We start from the raw sequence: 21,603 nt of genomic DNA on the forward strand, positions 1-21,603 counted from the left end.
CTTTCCCTCCCTTATGAACATAGAATTGGCTTTTTTGATGGAATGGTAAACCCCGCTAGCGCTATCAGTATACGCTAACAGGGTACCAGTGAAGGGTTACAGGTGAGGATGATGGCAGGTCAGTTGGCCCATAGTGACCAAGTGCAAAAGAATTAGCCACTATGGTTTCCAGAGGGAACCGCGTGGAGGTCGACCTGATAGGGTGTATTACTAGCAATTAGGTTGTTAAAGGTCATTACTAACAATCCCTTTCCCCCCGCGTATAAGCTAGTTAGGTTAGATTAGGTTAGACTTTTGACCAACCTGTTCAGTCAAAAGTACTTTCGACTGATTTTGCTAGTCAATAGTACTTTTGACTGGTTAAGAGTTTTGACTGCAACATATTATATAAATTGTTTATTTTACAATTAAATAAATCGTACCTAGTTTCTCCGAAGAAATTCTTTATATATCTCATTCTATCAGATCATTTCGTTTATTAGTCATTCACATAGATACTGTATAGGGTGTCAACGATTATTTGCGACTGCAAGTCGTGCACACTGTAAATCATTCACCATTGATGCCCTTGAATAAGACAACTTGATGGAGCTCGAGCTGTGGTGTATTCTATAAGCGATGAGAGTTTTAGAAACCGAAAAGCGGAATTCTCTTTTCTAAATAACGTCTGTTACATTTTTATTTATTAATTTAATTAGCATGCAAATATATTCAAAAACTATGGCTTTTTGGTATCACTTAAATCTCTTGGGCTTGTGTGTGATACGTAGATATGTCACAATTGGGTAAAAACACTTATGGACTATTCCTGATACTGTGACAAGGAATACACGAAATACGAAAACATAATATATATATATATATATATATATATATATATATATATATATATATATATATATATATATATATATATATATAATAATAATAATAAAAATAAAATAAAATATTGTGCTTTAAAGTTTAAAAAGATATATGATACTAGCTTTCACCGGGACTATGTTTACTAACCGAGATAAAAAGTAGGCCTTACCTTTGTACCTTGCTTTATTCCATATTGTACATGTATACCAAATTTCATAGTAATTGGCTTAACTAAACCATCAAAGCGCTAACAGAAAATTAACTAACTCATTTTCCCATTTGTAATATTAATAAGGATAAACGCCCGTCTCTTATCACTTAAATAAAGGTGAAACATCGAGTAATAAATACATTTTGCGGTCCAAATATAAGGAGAGCTCGACATCTGAGATTTTGAGCATGTGTACTGGAAATAAGGGCATTTAATGTGGGCCACACTACAGACATTTAGTTGACATAAACAGTCTCGGTGAAAGTTCATTCAAAATAATGGGCCAAATGTGAGATGAACATGTACTTCTAGGGTTCCGTGTTGTTGCGAATTAAAAAATAAGAGATTTTTTTATTTGTCTATGATTTAAAATCTGGATGTAACGTAGTTGTGGATATGGTATAAATATAGAATAAGTTGTAGTAACATTTTAAATTCTTTGGAAATATGTGTACAATTAGAAGTAAATCAGAAATCTTAGGAATGAAAACGCGTGAAGGATGGGCGAAAAAATATATTCGGTTTTTTTTTAATGGGTGATAATGGAATCGTAACCCCAACCGCGCTATCGGTATACACCGGCGGGGCACCAGTGAAGGATGATAGGTAAGGATGAAGTAGGTGAATTAGCCCATCGTGACGATTTCAACAAAAATTGTTCACGATAGTTTTCAGGGGGAACTACGTGGAGGTCGACCTAATAGGGCATATTGCTAGCAATGGGGCTGTCAAACTCCATTACCAACCTATAGGCGACGGTTACCACTAACCATCATTTGGTTTGTCAACTTGTTCGCTATTAAAAGTGACTTAAAAATTATAATATGCGTCTTTTTTAAGAGATCAGATATACTGTTAGCGCAGGCGGGTTTGCCATTCTATTATCATCCATTAAAAAAAAATAACAGGTGGTTTGAGAGTTAAAAAATTTGGAGGAAAATCTTAACTTACTGAATGGGAGACAGTGTTGGCGTTTTGTTTTGTTTTTTTTTCCATTTTCGCAAAGGAACCCTAAAAGCGCTGCCATTTTAAAGTAACGTGAAATGTAATGACCACTTAATTTGGTTTAAAAATGTGTGTTGACGCATGACACTAGTGTCAGGACGTGGATATCAAATTTCTCTTTTGATATTTCGTACATTCAATTTTTACAGTTCATACATAATATATAACATATATTTTTTTACGTTTGCTGCCGCCGTGTGGTCCCTGCGTAGAATGGGCCACTCCTTCCCTTTCCGTGGATGTCGTAAGAGGCGACTAAGGGAGGGCGAGGGATGGGCAACAGCGTCCCTCTTAAAACATCTTTAAAAGCTTAACTGCAGCCGTCAACCCGCCTACCAAGCGTGGCAACTACTGGCAAAACCCCTCTTACAGGAAAGGCCTTCTTTTTTTGATGGGTGAAAATAGTATGGTAACGGAATACGCTGGCGGAGCACCATTGAAGGGTGATAGATGAGAATGAAAACAAACCAGTTAGCCCATCATGATGAATTCATCAGGAATTAACCATGATAGTTTCCAGGGAGAACCGCGAGGAGGTGGACTTGGTTGGGTATATTGCTAGCAATGGGATTCTCAGTCTCCATTACTAACAATCCCTTTCCCCCCAAGGCCTATGTTCAGCTGTGTACAGTTAACGGCTGAATTAAAACTCTACGTTTAAACCGTGTCAGTGTACCAGCTGTTGAACGACACAGTTGAGCGTAAGCCGATTAACCTAATCAGGCAATCACAGATCAGTTGATTATTGAACCTTTAACGGCAGTCAGCGACAGCGGCACGTTAAAGCTAACACGTAAACATAGATTCCATCTTAAATTGTATATTACTTAAGTTTTTTATCTTGACAACGTTATTAACGTCCAACTGCACGAAACAGAAGGATCAAAAGTCTACTTTTCCCGAATTGTAATACGAATCATTTTCGTATCACACCTCAAATTTATTAATTATTCTTTATTAATGCATAATGTATTTGTATTCAGAGATTTAAAACCTAATGTTATTTCTATTATTGTTATATGAGTCTTAATATTAGGTCCCGAAGCCTGCAAAATCACACGACAATCACATGGAGGTCGACCTGACAGGGTATATTACTAGCAATGGGACTGGTATTCCAATAATTAATTACTAACAATCCCTTCCCACCCATGAATACCCGCTAGGGTGTTGCCAATTACATATAAGTATACTCATTAATCATACAAAAGTAATTATATGATAAAGTTTATAATAAACAATTAAGAGTACATTATATATCTATCTATAGCAAATTTCGCATCTAGCAACCCTGCGAGCCGACGGGATTCGTATTATGATTCGTGTAAAGCCGTTTTTACCCTCCATCACCTAAAAAACTTCTCCACACGCCAAAAGAAGTGGACGAGAGCTTTCAACCCAGCAGCGGAATATTAATAAATTTTGTATGATAGTCGTTCAATCCATATTCGTTTTGGGGTTTTGCGTATAATTTACAATATGTAGACCTGATTGCACTCCCATCATTATATCCTTCACAGACCATAATAAAACTGTCATACCCTGACTGTTAAACCTGACCAATGGCCTTTAGGCAAATGTTTATTCGGTCACCTACTTGCGTTGGCGCTTGAGTTTTTAATTTAAATCTTTAATCAAGAAATGAAATTACTTTAAAACCTTGTTCGACAAACATTCATTGTGCAAATGGTCCGATGCATATTTTGCTCGTCACAGGAATCGTATCTAAGACCGTTGCGGCGTTCAGACCAGACATCGCCTGACGAATTTACAGCCCTGAGAGCAGAGATAAATCTCGGAGAGATTTACGTAGAACTTCTAATGAGTGCAAATTCTCTGCTTTAGACAATTGATTGTTCTGAAATACATCAGTCTGTAGTCATTTAAAGTTTCTGGTAGATGCCATAACTAATAGAAGAATTAGAAGTCAGGAAAAGAAATCGCCTAATGACTAGGTATGATTCTGATATATATATGTTAAACCTCAGAATATTGATAGGCGTATAAGCGTGGCAACTACTGGCAAAATATCCCTTATCTCTTTCAGACCTGAACGATACGGGCGGGAGTTGTAACTTTAAAAAATTCTAAAACCGAGCGCAATTCATTTTTACGCACGAAGCTGATATAACATGATAGTGAGATTCTAAACTAGCCAATAAGAAATCATTTTAGCGGTTAGGTGGTGCAGTAGTCTCGTGCGTGCCGGTAAGATGGCTTGGCTCCAAAACACAAAAATATATTTAATCTGAATGAAAAAAATCTTGGGTCTGATAGGGTTATTGGGGATGGCCTATGTAAAACAAATAAAACACATCAATAGATGACGACGTGTAGATATTTGTAGACATTATATTTATAATATTTGTATTTTTGTATTTTATTGTAAGAGCAAGGAATTGTTTATAAGTAGATTTTTCTTCCAACGACCAGATTTTTTTACTGGTTTAAGGCCTGTATAAACTACAAGCAGCAAGCAAGCAGGGTTTACATCATTTCTCTTTATAAGTACTATGCCATATATTACATATGGCAGTAAATTACAGGGTCTGGAAGTATAACACTATAATTCTTTGGAATGGCAACACATGCGGTTGGCAACCATGGGTGTGCTGTTCTATTGGTGATAGCATTTTCATCAGGTGTGCCAGTAGCTTACTTGCCATTCAAAGTATTATCAAAAATCCATTATAAAACATGTAATAAAGCTCATCCGCATCCATAAAATCTAGCCCGCAAACAGTCTCCCTCTGCGTTCAGATAACCATTGAAAATGGGGCATGACAATGCCACGGATTCCGGCCCGACGATAATTACAGTCACAATGGCCATTGTCTGCGACAGTCGTCACATCCGCCATAATATCACGGCACATCCGGCGCATCTGATCCTATCTCGATCGTTACATCCAATACTAGATGGTGATTGTGCAGAGATGTATTTAAAGAGGAGTGTGGGAAGGGGGGGGGGGGAGAGGATTGAGCTTTGTTTACCCCAGAAAGTTATTTTTAGTAAAAGGGACTAACAGCCCCATCGCTAGCAATATATACCCTATCAGATCGACCTTCACGCAATTCCCCCTGGAAACTATCGTGGTTATTTTTTCTGGAATTCACCACAATGGGCTAACTGGCCTGCTTTCATCTTCACCTATCGCCTCTCACTGGTGTACCGCCAGCGTATACCGTAGCGATAAAGTAGCATATCCGGATATTTTTTTTATGTAACTTAGAATGACGAACAAGTTCACGGTCCATCTGATGAAAGGTTTACCACCTTCGTACTTAAATACGTCAATGGTGACCCCGGTCTAATATCCAAGATATGGGGTAAGAAAGAAAAGGTGCCGGAAGAAAAGATGGGAAGACGATATAAAAAGCACAGCAGGAAAATTGTGATACAGATTAGCGAAAGACAGAGAAGAATGGAAGGATCTTGAGGAGGCCTATGTCAAAGGACAAGCTAAAAATGTAGTTTAGAATTTGCAGCGTGAAGAGAAAATAAAGAATGTAATACTTTAAACAATAAAGGCTTTATTATTTCTTATTAAATATTATATTTTATAATAATAATTAAAATTTTTGTTCTATAAAAAAAGTCGGCTTCAATCGTGAAAAAAACCAGTTATTTTGATGTAAAAACTAAACCACTTTTTTTGAATAAATTTTCATAAAATTTCTATGTGACCAATCTGTAAGTATATCCTTTCAGATAGATAAAGAACTTTTAAAATCGGTTTACAATTGACAAAGTTATGAGGTAACAAACAAACAAAAAATATAACCAACTTGGTTATATTTTTTTTAAATCTTTTGAAAATGTTGAAAGGCCATTAATAATATATTTTATGTAAAAGTCATCGTAGCTACCAACAACATTTGCTGCATCTGCACCCGATATTTAACCGATATCGCGAAATATGATTAATCTCACCACTGGCGTACAATCAGAGGTCGTATATAATCCGAAATCGATTAAAAATCATATTTAATTAATTCGACTTTTCGCATACGACGTATCGAGATCTCTATCAGTCGAATGATGAACGCGATTCGTTCGTAACGTTGACTCCATTTGCGGGAAGTGAAATTGATATTTTATTTTAATTTAGTATTGTTTATTTATCATTTAACATAATTTATCTGATTATAATAATTTGTTTTTTTTTTTTTTATATTAGTTTATCTTTATGATACAAAAACCTATGTCTTTCTGTGTGTACGTAACAGTTTCATAACTTTAGTAGTGTAGGTCTAGTCTTTTTGAGTTTTTACATAAAGAGGCACGCAAGCATAACCTTCTAAAATATATCTATCAATAATATTTTTTCACCAACTTCTCCTTAATTTAAACTCGTTCTGAGGAATTGTTCGGATTGATAAACGAAAGATTAACTTAATTCATTCCATTATCATCCATTAAAAAAACCTTAATAAATTTTGAGTATAACATAACAGAGTATAACATATACCTTGTTATGTCCATACTCATATTTATACGCGACGGTTTTTTTTTTATGGGTGAAAATGAAATGGTAACCCCGCTTGCGCTAACGGGATACGCTGGCGGAGTACCAGTAAAGGGTGATAGATGAGAATGAAAACAGGCCAGTTAGCCTACCATGATAAATTCATCAAGAATTAACCATGATAGTTTCCAGGGGAAACCACGAGGAGGTCGACCTGGTTGGGTATATTGCTAATAATTTTTTAGTATCCATTACTAACAATTCCTTTCCCCTCTATACGCGATGTTACCACTTCCCATCAGGTGGGCCGTCAGCTTGTTTGCCATTCTAAGTTGCATAAAAAAAAAACTTCTAATAAGAGAGTATGTACCCTAATATTAATCCGAATGCCACGTATAGGAGAATTAAGATTACAGTAAAGTCAATCCGAACAAATTCAACCGCAACCCCGTTCGGAATCGGTCCGAATCGTTCCCCGGGGCGAATTCACCGCTATCCGATACAAAAAGCGTCGATATCTCTGTAATATAGTAGTAATGCAAACAAAGCCGCAGGTAGGAAATGCACGTCCCGCGAACGTGTGGTCCAAGTTAGAAGCGCAATTATTATATCAGCCGTTAACTGCCCACTGCTGGAGGGAAAGCGATTGTTAGTAATGGAGACTGAGAATCTAATTGCTAGCAATATATCCAACCAGATCGATCTATTCGCGGTTCTCCCTGGAAACTATCATGGTTAATTCCTGATGAATTCATTATGATGGGCTAACTGGCCTGTTTTCATTCTCATCTATCACCCTTCACTGGTGCTCCGCCAGTGTATCTCATTAGCGCAGGCGGGGTTACCATACCATTTATACCTATCAAAAAAAAATGTCCACTGTTGAATATAAGCCTTCTCCATAAGGGGAGTTTTGCCAGTAGTTGCCACCCTTGACAGGCGAGTTGGCAACCACAGGTAAGCTTTGATGGTGTTTTAAAAGGGATACTGCTGCCTATCTCTTCGATCATTTATGATATATTTATTAATAATACTGTTATTACATAAAGTTTCATTCATTACTACACTCTGTAATTTAAATTCAAAAGATTTTTGGTAAACAAATCATTGTGTACTTCGGCAAACCTAAGTAAAACTGTAAATTAATACAATTATATATAAATATAATTATATTTATATATAATTGTAAAATCCCATTTTATCTCTTAAATAAAACTACAAATACAAGAGTCATTGACCTAACAAATTAAATATCCGCTTCATCTTGTGACTTGCGCCCGCTTAAGACGGTCATTCCGTCACAGACTGTGAATAGCGGACCGCTATCGATAATTTTTGTTACGACAATGTATTTCGCGAATAGGGCTACTAAACCGTTTGTACACGACCCTACACGACTTTGTTTATTTATTTATTTCATCAACTGGGTAAGCTTTACAGTCTCCCAGTACACTCAACCAGGAAATTATCAGTACAGTAACACATATGTATAATTAAAAAGAATAATTTTAACTTGATTTAAATCACATATCAAAAATAGAAATAACATCTTTACGAGGTTTGTCCGGAAAGTACGTATAAAAGTTTTTTAAAAATTTTATTTTACAATTATTCAGGTAAATCAATTTTATCCCCTTCAAAGTACTCCCCCTGTGACATAATGCACTTGTGCCAACGCCGTTTCCACTGTGAGAAGGCTCCTTGAAAGTCCTCTGGTTGTAGGTTTCTCAGCTGCCCCGTCGTAGCTTTTTTTATCTCATTTATGTCCCCCAAATGCCGCCCCCGAAGTACCAATTTGGTTTTTGGGAACAAGAAGAAGTCACACGGGGCCAAATCCGGCGAATAGGGGGGTGTTCGGTCACCGTAATGGAATTTTTACTCAAAAACTCACGGAACGATCTTGGCGCAAATTTTTTTCATTTGAAGTTCGTTTCTTAGAATTTCGTGGACAAATTAAGCTCTTCAGCCACCTGTCTGACCGTTAAACGACGGTCCCCATTAACACAAGTTCGAATTCTTTCCACGTTTTCGTTGGAATGTGAAGTGGAAGGACGTCCTGAACGTGGGTCATCTTGAACGCTTTCTCGGCCCTCTCTGAATCTTTTTAGCCACTTGTGGACGGTTGGTTCCTTCACAGCATCATCCCCATAAACTGTTCTGAGATCGGCAAAAATTTCACGGCCATTCTTGCCGAGTTTCGAGAGAAACTTGATTACGACGCGCTGCTCTTCAACGGAAGCGGGCTCCATGCCGACGGGGTTTCGTTAAGAGGTAACTTCACAGATGGCGTGACAAGCCAGTTCGCACCGCACGGCGGTCAGACCAGAACTGAAGCATTGTTAGGGACATAAGGAAGGGGTCCTGCGCTTACCTGGCCTCCCCACTCCTCTTTCTCGCATTCCAGAACACTTTTATACGAACTTTCCGGACAGACCTCGTATATCTTAAATTTCTGAACACAAACACTCTTTGGTCCGACGAAACTCCAGCAAGTTGGAGATAAACACGTCTAATTGCGGAAAAATTAAATATATCTATAATGTGATTTTTTTTTTTTTTAAATATTAATAAATTGTTTAATTAGCTATTGAATCAACAAATTCAACTGTAACTACGTTTTACTTAATCAATCAATCATAAAACATAATAGTTAAATATTTATATTGCAACTTATCTATCATTGTTTTAATATATATTATATTTATATATTTTGTATATATTTATAATATTATTTGGATTTATAATATTATTTGGTATGATATTTACTATTGTGTCTGTTACTGCATCATCTATGGTTGCTGAAAAGAACGTGAAGTGTGAAGCAAATTGCGACGACCTACTAATCAGCAGCCACATTCACGTCGTTCGTTATAATTGGCCTGCATTATGTACCGTCACCTCTTCGTTTCATATATATTCAAATTCTTGTAAATTTATATAATAATTAATAATAAACAATTAATTAATTCATTAATTAATTAACAGTTAATTCATTTATAAACCCCCCTTTGCTCACATATTAAAATAATATCCAAAACAACAACAAATTCGTTATTACTGCAAATCCAGTAAAATAAACTTGGAACTACCCAATCAAAAGCAAGGACAAACCAACGCACACATGCCCAAATAGTGTCAATTTATATTGAATAGATAAAGTTATTTTTTTGTTTAATATATGTTCGCTACCGCTGCCCTCAAAGGCTTTCTGTTTTTACCTAATAGTTAACTGGTAGAGAATGCCATACGGCATAAAGCTCGTCACTTCTACAAAGTTTTATTGTGCAATAAAAAATAAATAAATAAATAATAACAATTTTATTTTATATTCAAACCAAATATCGTGTTGAGCGATTAATCGCTTCCGTAATAATTATAATAAAACAGTTTTAGTGCGTGTAGATAAAATCGCGTCGCATTACGTCGCGTTATGAGGAAATAACTAGCAAATTGCTTTTGTGACTGCCATAGTTAATGGAGCCGGGGAAAGTTCCTGTCACAGGGTTTTCTTTATCTTCTATTTCAGTTTGCTATCACTAATGTATTATAGAATGGCGTTTAGATTAAATATTGGTTTGCTTTACTGTTATTAGTCATAATATTTGTGTAGGGTTGTGCAAACATCGATTCTTGTCCTACAAATAGCCATGGGAATATGTACTAAATAGTATTTCAATTTAAAAAAAAACATCGAGGTTAAGGCGGCTTATTACGATGATTTTCGCTTCCGATCAGGTGGACCGACCGTCTTGTCACTCGTTTCAAATTATATAAAAAATCGTTGCGCTAGAAATTAAAAATATACTTGCAAAACATTATTGAGTACTTCCCCTTGAATTGTTTTTTGATTACAGTTTGGACGGAAACCTCGGTGCGCGAGTTTGATTCGCACTTTGCCGGCTTTTTTGGTAATCGGCTAAAAATAAAATGTGGTAACCCTACACAACTTGGCGTACGCAAATCGCTCAACTGACATGTAGTGGCACGAGCCCGCTATCGCCTATTAACACGGACCAACTAATCTCCGGAACGCGGACACTGTGTGGCCAGATTAATGGATTACCCTGCAAATGGGGTAACGAACCCAGTTACGGGGTGGACTAGTGATGGCCAAGACAAGCCGACTCGATTATCTAATAGGTACTCAGGCAATCGATTACATAATACACAAATACAGGATTCGAGTACTCGCGATTATACTAGTCACGTGTCTATCGTAAATTTTTATGTCTCTCTCTCATCATTATAATATTTTTTTCCTTAATTACAAAAGAAAAATTATTGAATACCTAAAATTTTATTATCTTAATTATTAAGCTTCGAAAGTTAATTGAAAAATGCTCGAATCTGGTAAATTACTCGAACACTTGTAAAGGTTTAGTCTTAATAATCGAAACAGGATTCGATTATTTTTTAAAAGATTAATAAACTACACGAATACCGTAGTCCGACTTAGTACTTCCCTAGGGTGGACCCGTCAAGTGCTCCGTCTAACGAGTCAAGTGACATAGACGAATACCTAGTAATTATAGAATAGATTATACACGTTCGAACTGAAGTGTAACGAATAGGGAATTAAGCAATTTTAACAGGTAGTACCTGGTTTTTCTAACGGTGAAAGCGGGGTTTCCACAAAAGGTATTGATATACAGGGTGAATCAGAAAAAAAATGATCCTCTCATATTTAGCGTTTTTTTTAATGTTTGTTCAACCAACTTTTAAAAGAAGGGGTTTGGTTTCTTTTATTTTTTGTTACCACATGACTCCGTCAGTTATAAACCGAGTTGGAAACAAACAAACAAACTCACTTTTGCATTTATAATATTAGTTAAGGGGGGTGGGAAGGGATTGTTAGTAATGGGGAGATTAGTCCTCATTGCTATCAATATAATCTACCTGGTCGATCTCCACGCGGTTCCCCCTGGAAATCATCGTGACTAATTTATCGTTAAATTCGTTACAATGAGCTAACTTGTCTTTTCATCCTCACCAATCATTCCTCACTGGTGCCCCGCCAGTGTATACCGACAGCGCAGGCGAGGTTACCATTCCATTATCATCCATTTAAAAAGAAATTGTTAAGGACAATAAGATACAATTATTTCATTATTTTAATTTAAACAGACAACAAATGAGTATACTAGTACAATATAAATAATGAATGTATCGTAAAAGGAAAGTAGATTGCCTCCAGATATTCCACGGTAAGGCAATTAAACCTTTGCCCTGCTGTTCCCACACCGTACTAACCTCATTTATTTAACAACCGCTATCCCCCCCGCCCCCTATATCTATTCGGCTACGGATGGTGCGTGCGCGCAGCTCATAACTCGGGATAAGGCGACAAGAACCGTGGGCGTCGCCTCTAACTGTTCCTGCATAACCGTTAAGGTTCGCTGAGACACTGGCTAGCGTTTTGGGAAGAATTTGATGATACTATTTTATAAAACTTTAAAAATTGTCTGTTGAATTGTATACAGTATTTAGGGTGTAGTGTAAAAGAAAGATATAAGAAATAAAAATAACAATAATTAAAAAAAAAGACTTTTTCCTCTCTTTCTCTGTACCATATAAAAAATTACCATTTTTAAACAAGTGCAATAAAAGCTATCTGGACGTATTTATTACCGCACGCTTGAGGAAGAACAAGACACCAGACGTGCTGTCTCGTTCTATATCATACATACAGTAGCGAAAACATATCTATTGTTAGATTAGTTTGCAACTTATCAAGGTAACATTACACGATGGATAACTCTTACAATTATTACGTGTTACACCTAATGATTAGGGTAGGCGGACCAAATATAGTAACCCGTCGCACCACCATCGGGCCCAACTATCCCACGGCATATCATCAGGTCGACACAGAACGGTACGGTGCTCGTCCGTGACAAATACGTAATGTACCATAGTAACAACCGCATCACCTGATCTCCCCCTCCTGGTTGTATCCAGCAAAATTACACGTTCAAACAGCGACATAGAGATCAACTTATATTGGTCAGGACGCCATCAGACTTGTAGGGCTAATTGTTCGACTCTCCGTCTGCGATTTATGACGTCACGCCTTCTGATAGGAATATCGGAAGTAAGCGAATTTAGGCTCTTTAGATTGTTTCACTTAGATTGAAATTGTAATGGACGCCAAAATGATAATATTTATAAGGTAACTTATTATCGACTAAATAAGTCTTATGTATAAAATGTATTATAAATTGTTATATATATATATATATATATATATATATATATATATATATATATATATATATATATTCTTTATTGCACTTGTAAGTTACATATAAAATAATGTATTTATAAATATTGTGAGCAAGGGTGGACTTATCTCTGACAGAGATCTCTTCCAGTCAACCCAATACAGTGAGAAAGCATTTCGTTAGCGGGCAGCTGAAGTGCTACAACTATTAATACATAAACAAATATACAGTTAAATAAAATATTAAAATATATAATAAAATATTACGTAAATACATACACTATAAATACATATATTACCTACCTATTTATATAATAAATGAATATACTACTTACATTAGATATATCGTTTAATGATTTTAAGATTTGACAGTTATTTATTTATTTAAATAACTTTATTAACCAAAAGATAATATGGTATAAAAGGCTTATTTCTTCTCATTCTATTATATTTTTAATATATAATATACTATTTATATATTATTAATGATAATTATATAGTGCGCTCATGAATTCACAATTGAGAATTAAGTTAAAATTGTTCCTTCATATTTTTAATGTAATTTATTGTACGTGTGGTCCCATCGTAGAATAAGCCACCTCTTCCTTTCCCATGAGTGTCGTAAGAGGCGACTAAGGTAGGGTGAGAGATGGGCAGCAGCGTCCCTCTTAAAACATCTCTTAAGCCTAACTAATGTTGCTAATCCGCCTGTCAAGCGTGGCAACTATTGGCAAACCCTTCCAAGAGGGAGACTTAACTTCAGCAGTGGACAGTTAAAGGCTGATATGATGAAGATGATGATTTTTAATGTACTGTGTAGTATACTAGCTTTTACCCGCGATTTTATCCGCATAACCGAGATATATTGACTGATCGGGATAAAAAAATATAGCGTATATCCTTCTGCATTCCATATAGTACATGTGTACAGGGTACAGAGGAATAAGATCTGAGTCCTCAGGAATGGCAACGCATGGGGGGCATCATGGGCGAAACAGTATACTCTGTTATGACCATGGCACTGCTCATGTCTATAGGCGACGGCTACCACTCTCCATCAGGTGGGCCGTCAGCTTTTTTGTTATTCTAAGTTGTATAAAAAAAATTTATACGAAATTTCACAGTGATTGGTTAAGCTGTTTAGACGCTAAGTAGTAATAAACAAACTTATATATGTACATATTTATAAAATTTACCTGCCTTTTCTCACCTATCATTCCTCACTGGTGCCCCGTCAGCGTATACCGATAGCGCAGGCGAGGTTCCCATTCCATTATCGTCCATTAAAAAAAAATATACAGATGTGTAATTATTATCAATTTAATAATGCACTTATTTATTTATCTTTATTAATCTGTATTTTTTATTACGACCAGCTAATTGTTCGGCATAAAAAGCCGCACTACACTACACTTCCGCGCTATTGTTTCAAACTTGCAATAACTTGCAACACTTTCATAATCTACGTTATCAGTTGAGTTAATCTAATAACATGGGTATCCAAGTTTGTACTGTAAAAGACTTGTCTCAAATTAGGGTTGCCATTTTTAAGTGGGATTTTTTTTTTTTTTTTTTTTTATACAATTTGGAATGGCAAACAAGCTGACAGCTTTCCTAATTTAGACTTGCAACCATGGCGAATTACGTGATATCATGGACAGCTTAATTGGCATCGAACAATATACTGTGACATCCGTGGTGCCCTTCAAGCGTTCCCGTTCTCGAGGACTGAAATGTTAAAAGTGTACCTTGTAATTTCATTGTTTAAACCTTATTGAAATTGTAACAAAGTTTATCGCTTAGACAAATAGACAAAGAAACAAAAATTTTGAAAAAATCTGGATGTATATTCTATTTCACTTCTAACATCCCCCTGACTCGATTTTTAGCTTTATTTTTTTATTATATGTGTAAATATGACAACCCTATTAAGAAACCATATTTAGTCAAATTAGCATTTTAAATGCAAAGCAATAAAATTTGAAATAAACGTATGTTAGTGTATGGCCATAAGGGTTATTATAAACGAGTAGTCATAAGCTACAGCGGTTACATGGTTTACACAGGTCCGGATTTACAGAAAATGTAGCCAAGTACCTATGGGGCCCAGCCCTGCCAAAGGCTCTATGGTTAACATTCAAATGAAACTTAATTTCAAAACATCAAGGTGTAGGGTCTGGCCCCGTGATCCCGGTATAAAACATACCACCTCTTCCTTTACCTATGGGTGTCTTTTTTTATGGATGATAATGGAATGGTAACCCCGTTTGCGCTATCGGTATACTCGTACACTAGCACAGCCCTAGTGAGAGATGATTGGTGAGGATGAAAAGGCAGGTCAGTTAGCCCATCGTGACGAACTCAACCAGAATTGTTCACGATGGTTTCCAGGGGGAACCACATGGAGGTCAACCTGATAAGCTATATTGATAGTGATGGGGACTAACCTCCCCATTGCTAACAATCCCTTCCCCCCTTTCCTATGGATGTCGTAAGAGGCGACTAAAGGAACTAAGTTCAGCAGTGGACAGTTAACGGCTGATATGGTGATGACAACTTAACTAAAGATTGGGGGGAAAGGGATTGTTAGTAATGAGATTTAACAACCCAATTGCTAGCAATATACCCTATCAAGTCGACCTCCACACGGTTCCCTCTGGAAACCATAGTGGTTAATTCTTGTCCAATTGATCACTATGGCAAACTGACCTGCCTTCGTCCTCACCTATTACCCTTCACTGGTACCCTAGCAGCGTATACCGATAGCGCAGACAGGAATACCATTCCATCTTCACCAAAAAAAAAACTTACCTAAAAAGACCCACTTACCTAAGTAGGAAGGGGCTCCTAAATTAGTACTGCTTGGGGACCTCCAGGTACCTTAATCCGACCCTGGCTGTACAGCAGCGGTCGGCGCAGTCTCAATAAACAATAATCAAGTCCTTTACTGTTACACGATAAGCGTATTTCATAGCGGACATCTAGAAATATTTAGAATCAACACACTAAATATATCGGATATAATTTCTGTATATTCAACCTATATTAATTATTTCTTGTTCAATACATATGTAGTTGTATTTTTTTTTTTTTATACAACTTAGAATGTCAAACAAGCTGACGGCCCACCTGATGGAAAGTGGTAACCGTCGCCTATAGACATTAGCAGAACCATGGACATAACAGAGTATACTGTTTCGCCCATGATATCCCCCATGTGTTGCCATTCCTGAGGACTCAGGTGTTATTCCTCTGTACCCTGTAAATTGTATGGAGAGGGATATGCTCGGAGTCTCTTTGCTTAATAAAATCCGAAACGAGGATATCCGCAAAAGAACCAAAATAACCGACATTTCTCGAAGAATAAGTAAGCTGAAGTGGCAATGGGCTGGTCACATAGCTCGAAGAACCGATAACTGATGGGGAAGAAAGGTTCTTGAGTGACGACCACGTACGGGTAAACACAGTGTAGGATGACCCCCCACTAGATGTAGTGACGACCTAAAATGCGTTGTAGGAAGTCAGTGGATGTCAGGACCGTTCTTTATGTCAGTCTATAGGGAAGGCGTATGCCCAGCAGTAGACGGGTAATGGCTGAAATGATGGTGATGCTGATGACATATGTAGTTGTATAATTTAAAATTTGTATCGTATTTCTTGTCTAATTTTGTTTAGTTTAGTTTTACCAGAGGGAGACTTTATACAAAAGTCATTTGCTTGGACGCCTCTGTCCCATTCGTGTTTCAAACGTGAAGCAGTTGTGTTTGCATGACTGTGTCTCGGATCGAAGTATGGGATATGACAGTGAATTTACAGGGTACAGAGGAGTAACACCTGAGTCCTCAGGTATGGTAACGCATGAGGGGTATCATGGGCGAAACAGTATACTCTGTTATGTCCATGGTACTCATGTCTATAGGCGACGGTTACCACTTTCCAACAGGTGTAGCTTGTTTGCCATTCTAAGTTGTATAAAAAATTTGCAACCAACTACCTTAAGACAAGTTTATTAATATAGTACTGTGTAGGTAGATATGTCTAAGGCGCCTGCAAAGCGATCTATTAGAATGTCTCAAAAGATATGCCCATTGCATTATGCATTCATGTATTCAACAACTTGGGACCTCGTAAACTTGAACTCGGCTATCAAGTGGAACGGTTCTAGCTTATAAGTCAGTGCTTATCTCTTGACCTACCGGTTATGATTGCCTGTGTAAATATACGCTTGTCTACGGTTAATTTTGAACAGTAATAAAATAGTTAACTTATTTCTTATAAGCTGTTAAGACGCGACTAAGTGAGCTTTATGATCGAAGGGTGAGCTGTAACTTCCGTCTTAAAATTTGGAAATGACGAAGCCAAAAACTACGGACATAACCCCTCAAGAGGGAGGCCTACGTTCAGCAGTGGACAGTTTTTTTTTAATGCGTGATAATGGACTGGTAACCCCGCCTGCGCTCACGGTGTACGCTGACGGGGCTCCAGTGAGGGATGATAGGTGACGATGAAAGCAGGTCAGTTAGCCCATTGAGACGAATTAGTCGTACAGTGGATTTTTATCCAATTCTTAAACGCCTAATACTCGGGTTTGGGAGAGAGAAGGGATCGGCAGTAATGCGAACTACCAGTTCCATTGCTAGCAATATACCCTGTCAGGTCATCCCACGTGGTCCCTCCGAGAACCATCGTCTGAATCCCAGGTCTATTCATCACGATGGGCTAACTGACCTGCCTTTTCATACTCACCTATCATCCCTCACGGGTGCCTCACCAGCGTATACCGTGTACGCAGAGTTACCATTTCATTACCATCAATTAAAAAAAATACTCGAATTCCGATGGTAAACAGGATAAACAGTTGCCCACCTATACCAGGACGTTAGAGCAGGTTTGTTTACAATCCTCTACTGCGACTGGTTCCGCGCACGATGCGAATGTCATGTTTATTGTGCACCTCAATTAACAATAATTTATACCTACTTTCCGTACCTTATCCTGGGCTATCTAATTAGACGGGGCCGTAAAACAGTATTGGAATAACATCTGCGTTTTGTTGACCAACGGTGAATTTATGGCGTATCCCGTATTTACTCTATGACTGTAAAGGCATTTTAGATTACGTAGATATAGCATCGAGCCTCAAAAACGGGTCAACTTTTTATCTGCTAATTGTCAAATTAGCTGACTCGTTTCTTTTATTGATGTTCTATATACTTACGCACTCAATGTTTTTGACGTATCTATATTTAATAAATAAGTTTTTGGGCATTAAAAAGCTGCAAAATTTATAAGACAAAATAAATATAGAAGTTATAGAGGAATTATTCATAACTATTTATCACGCAAAATTGTATGAAAAAGTTGACCCGCTTTTGTCGAAGCATTTGTATGAAGACATTCTATCTATATAATTTAAGAAAGGCATATACGCAGCGCAAAAAAACATTAATTGAAAGACAATTAGTGAAAACCAAGAAGCGTGGTGGAGGAAGGGGTAATAGATTGAATGGATCGCGGACGTTAATCCCCATTGCTAGCAATATACCCTATTGGGGGACAAGGATTGTCAGTAATGGAATCTTACAACTTCATTACTGGCAATATACACAGTCAGGTCGACCTCCACGCGGTTCCCCCTGGAAACCATTGTGTTAGTTTTTGTAAAATTCACAGATCATAAGTCGAGTTTAATTCGTGACATTTGTAGAGCAATATCTTACGTTTTAACGTTGAGGTAAAAACGAGTGTCCGGTATTGAAATCGTAAAATTATTGTTATATGTGTAACTAAAATGCAAAATTTATATTTGGCTCGGTTAAATAGCTAAAAGCGTAGTTTAAGAACCTCTTATTGAGATTTATCTAATTAACAGCATCCGACAGAGTGCTAAGCGGCGCGAATGCTAATGATAATTTCGCCCTACTAGTGCGACATTGAGAAACTGTTCGGGGCCAGGGTTACCCTCCGTCCGGATTTTTAAGGACATATCCGGATTTCCAATTTACGAATCCGGATTATATCCGGATTTTTTCTTGAAAAACATTTTAATTAATATTAAATTTTCGCATTACAATACTTAAAAAAAATGCTTTTGTATTTTTGTGTGACTTTATAAGTCCGGATTTTTTTTTTAATTAACACACAACACTAACCCCGTCACGCTTAATGTCCGGTCTTTCCAAATGTTATAATGGTAACCCTATATGAGACATTACAGACACACGGCAGGTTAGACCGGGAGCGATCGCCGTTAAACGCGTCCATTTGCAGTTCTCACCGCTAGAGGGTTTCCACATTACTTAAGCCATTTATTTCTAGTGTTTCACCACCTTCCTTTAATATATAATGCCGCCGCTGCCAATATTAATAATGACTATTTCTTGCGAGTCTCCATATATCTTTTTACCCAACTGTTGAAAGTAAAAGAATAATGTTTTATTAAAAGTCGTCTAAAATTTTTTTCCACTGGCAAATGTCCGGAAAATTAGCACAACGTAGGTACATCCTAAATGGCTTTATTTTACAATTACATGTTTAATAAGTATTACGTTCACGTATTTGTTAATTCAAAGGTTAATAGATTTTTTATTATTTTTGCGTAAAATTGTAATAATGTAAATTAATACGAATCGTCGATTTTGATTTTTACGTTGACTCATAAACTATCACGACTTAACACATAAATGAATCATGTAATGTTATGAATATTTCTAAATTTACAAATCCGCCGGGATGAATCGTCGCGACCCATATTTCATTAGGATTGTTTTTTTTTTTTTGTTAATTTCCTTTTCCTAAGCTTATATTTGCTTATATTATTATATCAGCCATTTATTGTTCTGTTCACTATTGAACATAGACCCTCTTGGAGGGTTTTGCCAGTAATCGTCACACTTGACAACCGCAAGTAGGGTTGGCGACCGCAATTTAATTTTGGGTACGTTTTAAGAGGAATACTACAGTCTATCCCTCGACCATTAAATACAAAAAAAAACTACATGTATTATTATTATGATTTAACTCTTTATTGCACCATAAATATAAAAATAAACAATGATATATATAAACAATTCAAGTGAAATACAGTAGCATGGAGTACAGATCAAAATATACACATAAAGGTACAAAAGGCGGTCTTATCGCTAGAACGATCTCTTACAGACAACCTTTTGGTTAAAGGAGAACAGATAGAAATACTAAATAATTAGAAGAACATAATACATATACAAAGTTCAAATTAATTAGACGTGTAAGAATATGAATAGAAGGAAGTAAATTCAATCAGTTTAATAGAGCAAAAGATTTTATCTCGGCGGATAACTGAGCGGCTTTCAATCACATTCCGTTCAAATACTCATTCACTCGAATGATTATTTGAACGTATTCCTTATCTGTGTCATTGAATGAGAGCATTCCCTATGTAATAAATGAACAACATTTATATATAATCTATGTGAAACATCTAGTATTGAAATCATCGATTACTCGATGAGAGATTTCGATGTAACAAGATCGTTATCTATATTCTTATATGACAATATTTAACAAAAAAAAAAATACTAAGATTTATTCATTAATTGTACCAAATTATAGGAAAAAAATATAATTTAAAAATATCATGTTTTTAAACTGTTGCATTACCACAGTCAAAACAAATCTTTTTATTTATTTCCAAAATAGTATAATCATAACAGCTGTTAACTGTCCACTGCTGAACGTAGGCCTCCCCCATAAAGGAGGTTTTGTTAGTAGTTGCCACGTTTGGCAGGCGGGTTGGCAATCGCTTTTAGGTTTTTAATGTCGTTTTAAGAGAGATACTGTAACTCATTCGTCGACTATTAAATTTCCTTAGTTGTCTCTTACGACAACAGGGAGAAAGGAAAGGATGGACTGTTTTATGCAGGAATCATACTGCAAATTTATTATGAATAAAATTTATGCAGTTTAAATAAGCAATAATTAATCCCTTTGAGAATATTGTGGTTAATAATCCTTTTACTAATGTGAATGTCTGTTTGTTTGTTATCTTTTGGCATCTTAACGTTTTCCATTACAAATAGAGGTAGTATTTGGAATGGGAAAAGACATACGCTACATTTTACCCCAGTCAATCAATGAATTCTGATCTCGAATAAAGTCGATTGTAAACAATATTAGCATCTGCAAGAGAACTTACCTTTATTTTCTTCCGCAGCCGGACACGGTCCCTCAAGCCAGCGTGGACATGACAACGGTCCTGGAAGTGAGCGAAGCGGACACCGTGACTGGTCATCCGCACAGCTTGGCCATCACGGCGCCAGAACGCGTCACCTTCGTAAAGGGCACCTGCAGAGAAGAGGCGAGGTGGTGGTCGGATGTGTTGAGCGTGTACCCGAGGAGTAAGGTGAGTTGAATCATCCTTCTATGAAATTACCACATTACTATGTCTTTTTTTTTAATAATACTTGATTACGTTTATATCCTGAAATCGATTATCAGCTTAAACATCAAAAATTTTCAAAAAATATTTTTTGTATCCATTAAAATGATTTGTTTCGTGCTTTGGACGGCTCGTAAGGCAGTTGTCCGGTAAGCTACGCCACATTTTTGGCTAATGCCAAAGATTTGGTGAATGTGCCAAATTCGTTAATACAAAAGCGGCTTAAAAACACATGACAACAAAGGGAGCAGAGAGGAAGTCACATGAATATTAGAATTATTAGTACTTATACTCCAGGATGTTGGATCAGGCGATAAAAATCATCATTGCAAGAAAATGGCTCACTTTTACAGTTCAAGTTCTTCCTCAGAAAGTATACATAAAGTCATCTTAATAAATAATTTTAACGATTAATC

The 21,603-nt window shown here is 36.6% G+C and overlaps 1 protein-coding gene across 4 annotated transcripts in view; it reads left to right on the forward strand.

Moving 5' to 3' along the window:
- The window catches only part of LOC113517313 (protein outspread), a 383,813-nt gene that overhangs the window by 309,296 nt on the left and 52,914 nt on the right, over window positions 1-21,603 (forward strand). For all 4 annotated transcript variants that reach the window (XM_052901499.1, XM_052901501.1, XM_052901500.1 and 1 more), the window contains exon 4: window positions 20,963-21,151. In XM_052901499.1, the coding sequence (XP_052757459.1) occupies window positions 20,963-21,151 (189 nt within the window). The remainder of the gene's footprint in view (window positions 1-20,962; window positions 21,152-21,603) is intronic.

Source organism: Galleria mellonella, unplaced genomic scaffold, assembly GCF_026898425.1.
Source record: "Galleria mellonella isolate WM207_F2 unplaced genomic scaffold, CSIRO_AGI_GalMel_v1 utg78, whole genome shotgun sequence".
Classification (NCBI taxonomy): Eukaryota; Metazoa; Arthropoda; class Insecta; order Lepidoptera; family Pyralidae; genus Galleria; species Galleria mellonella.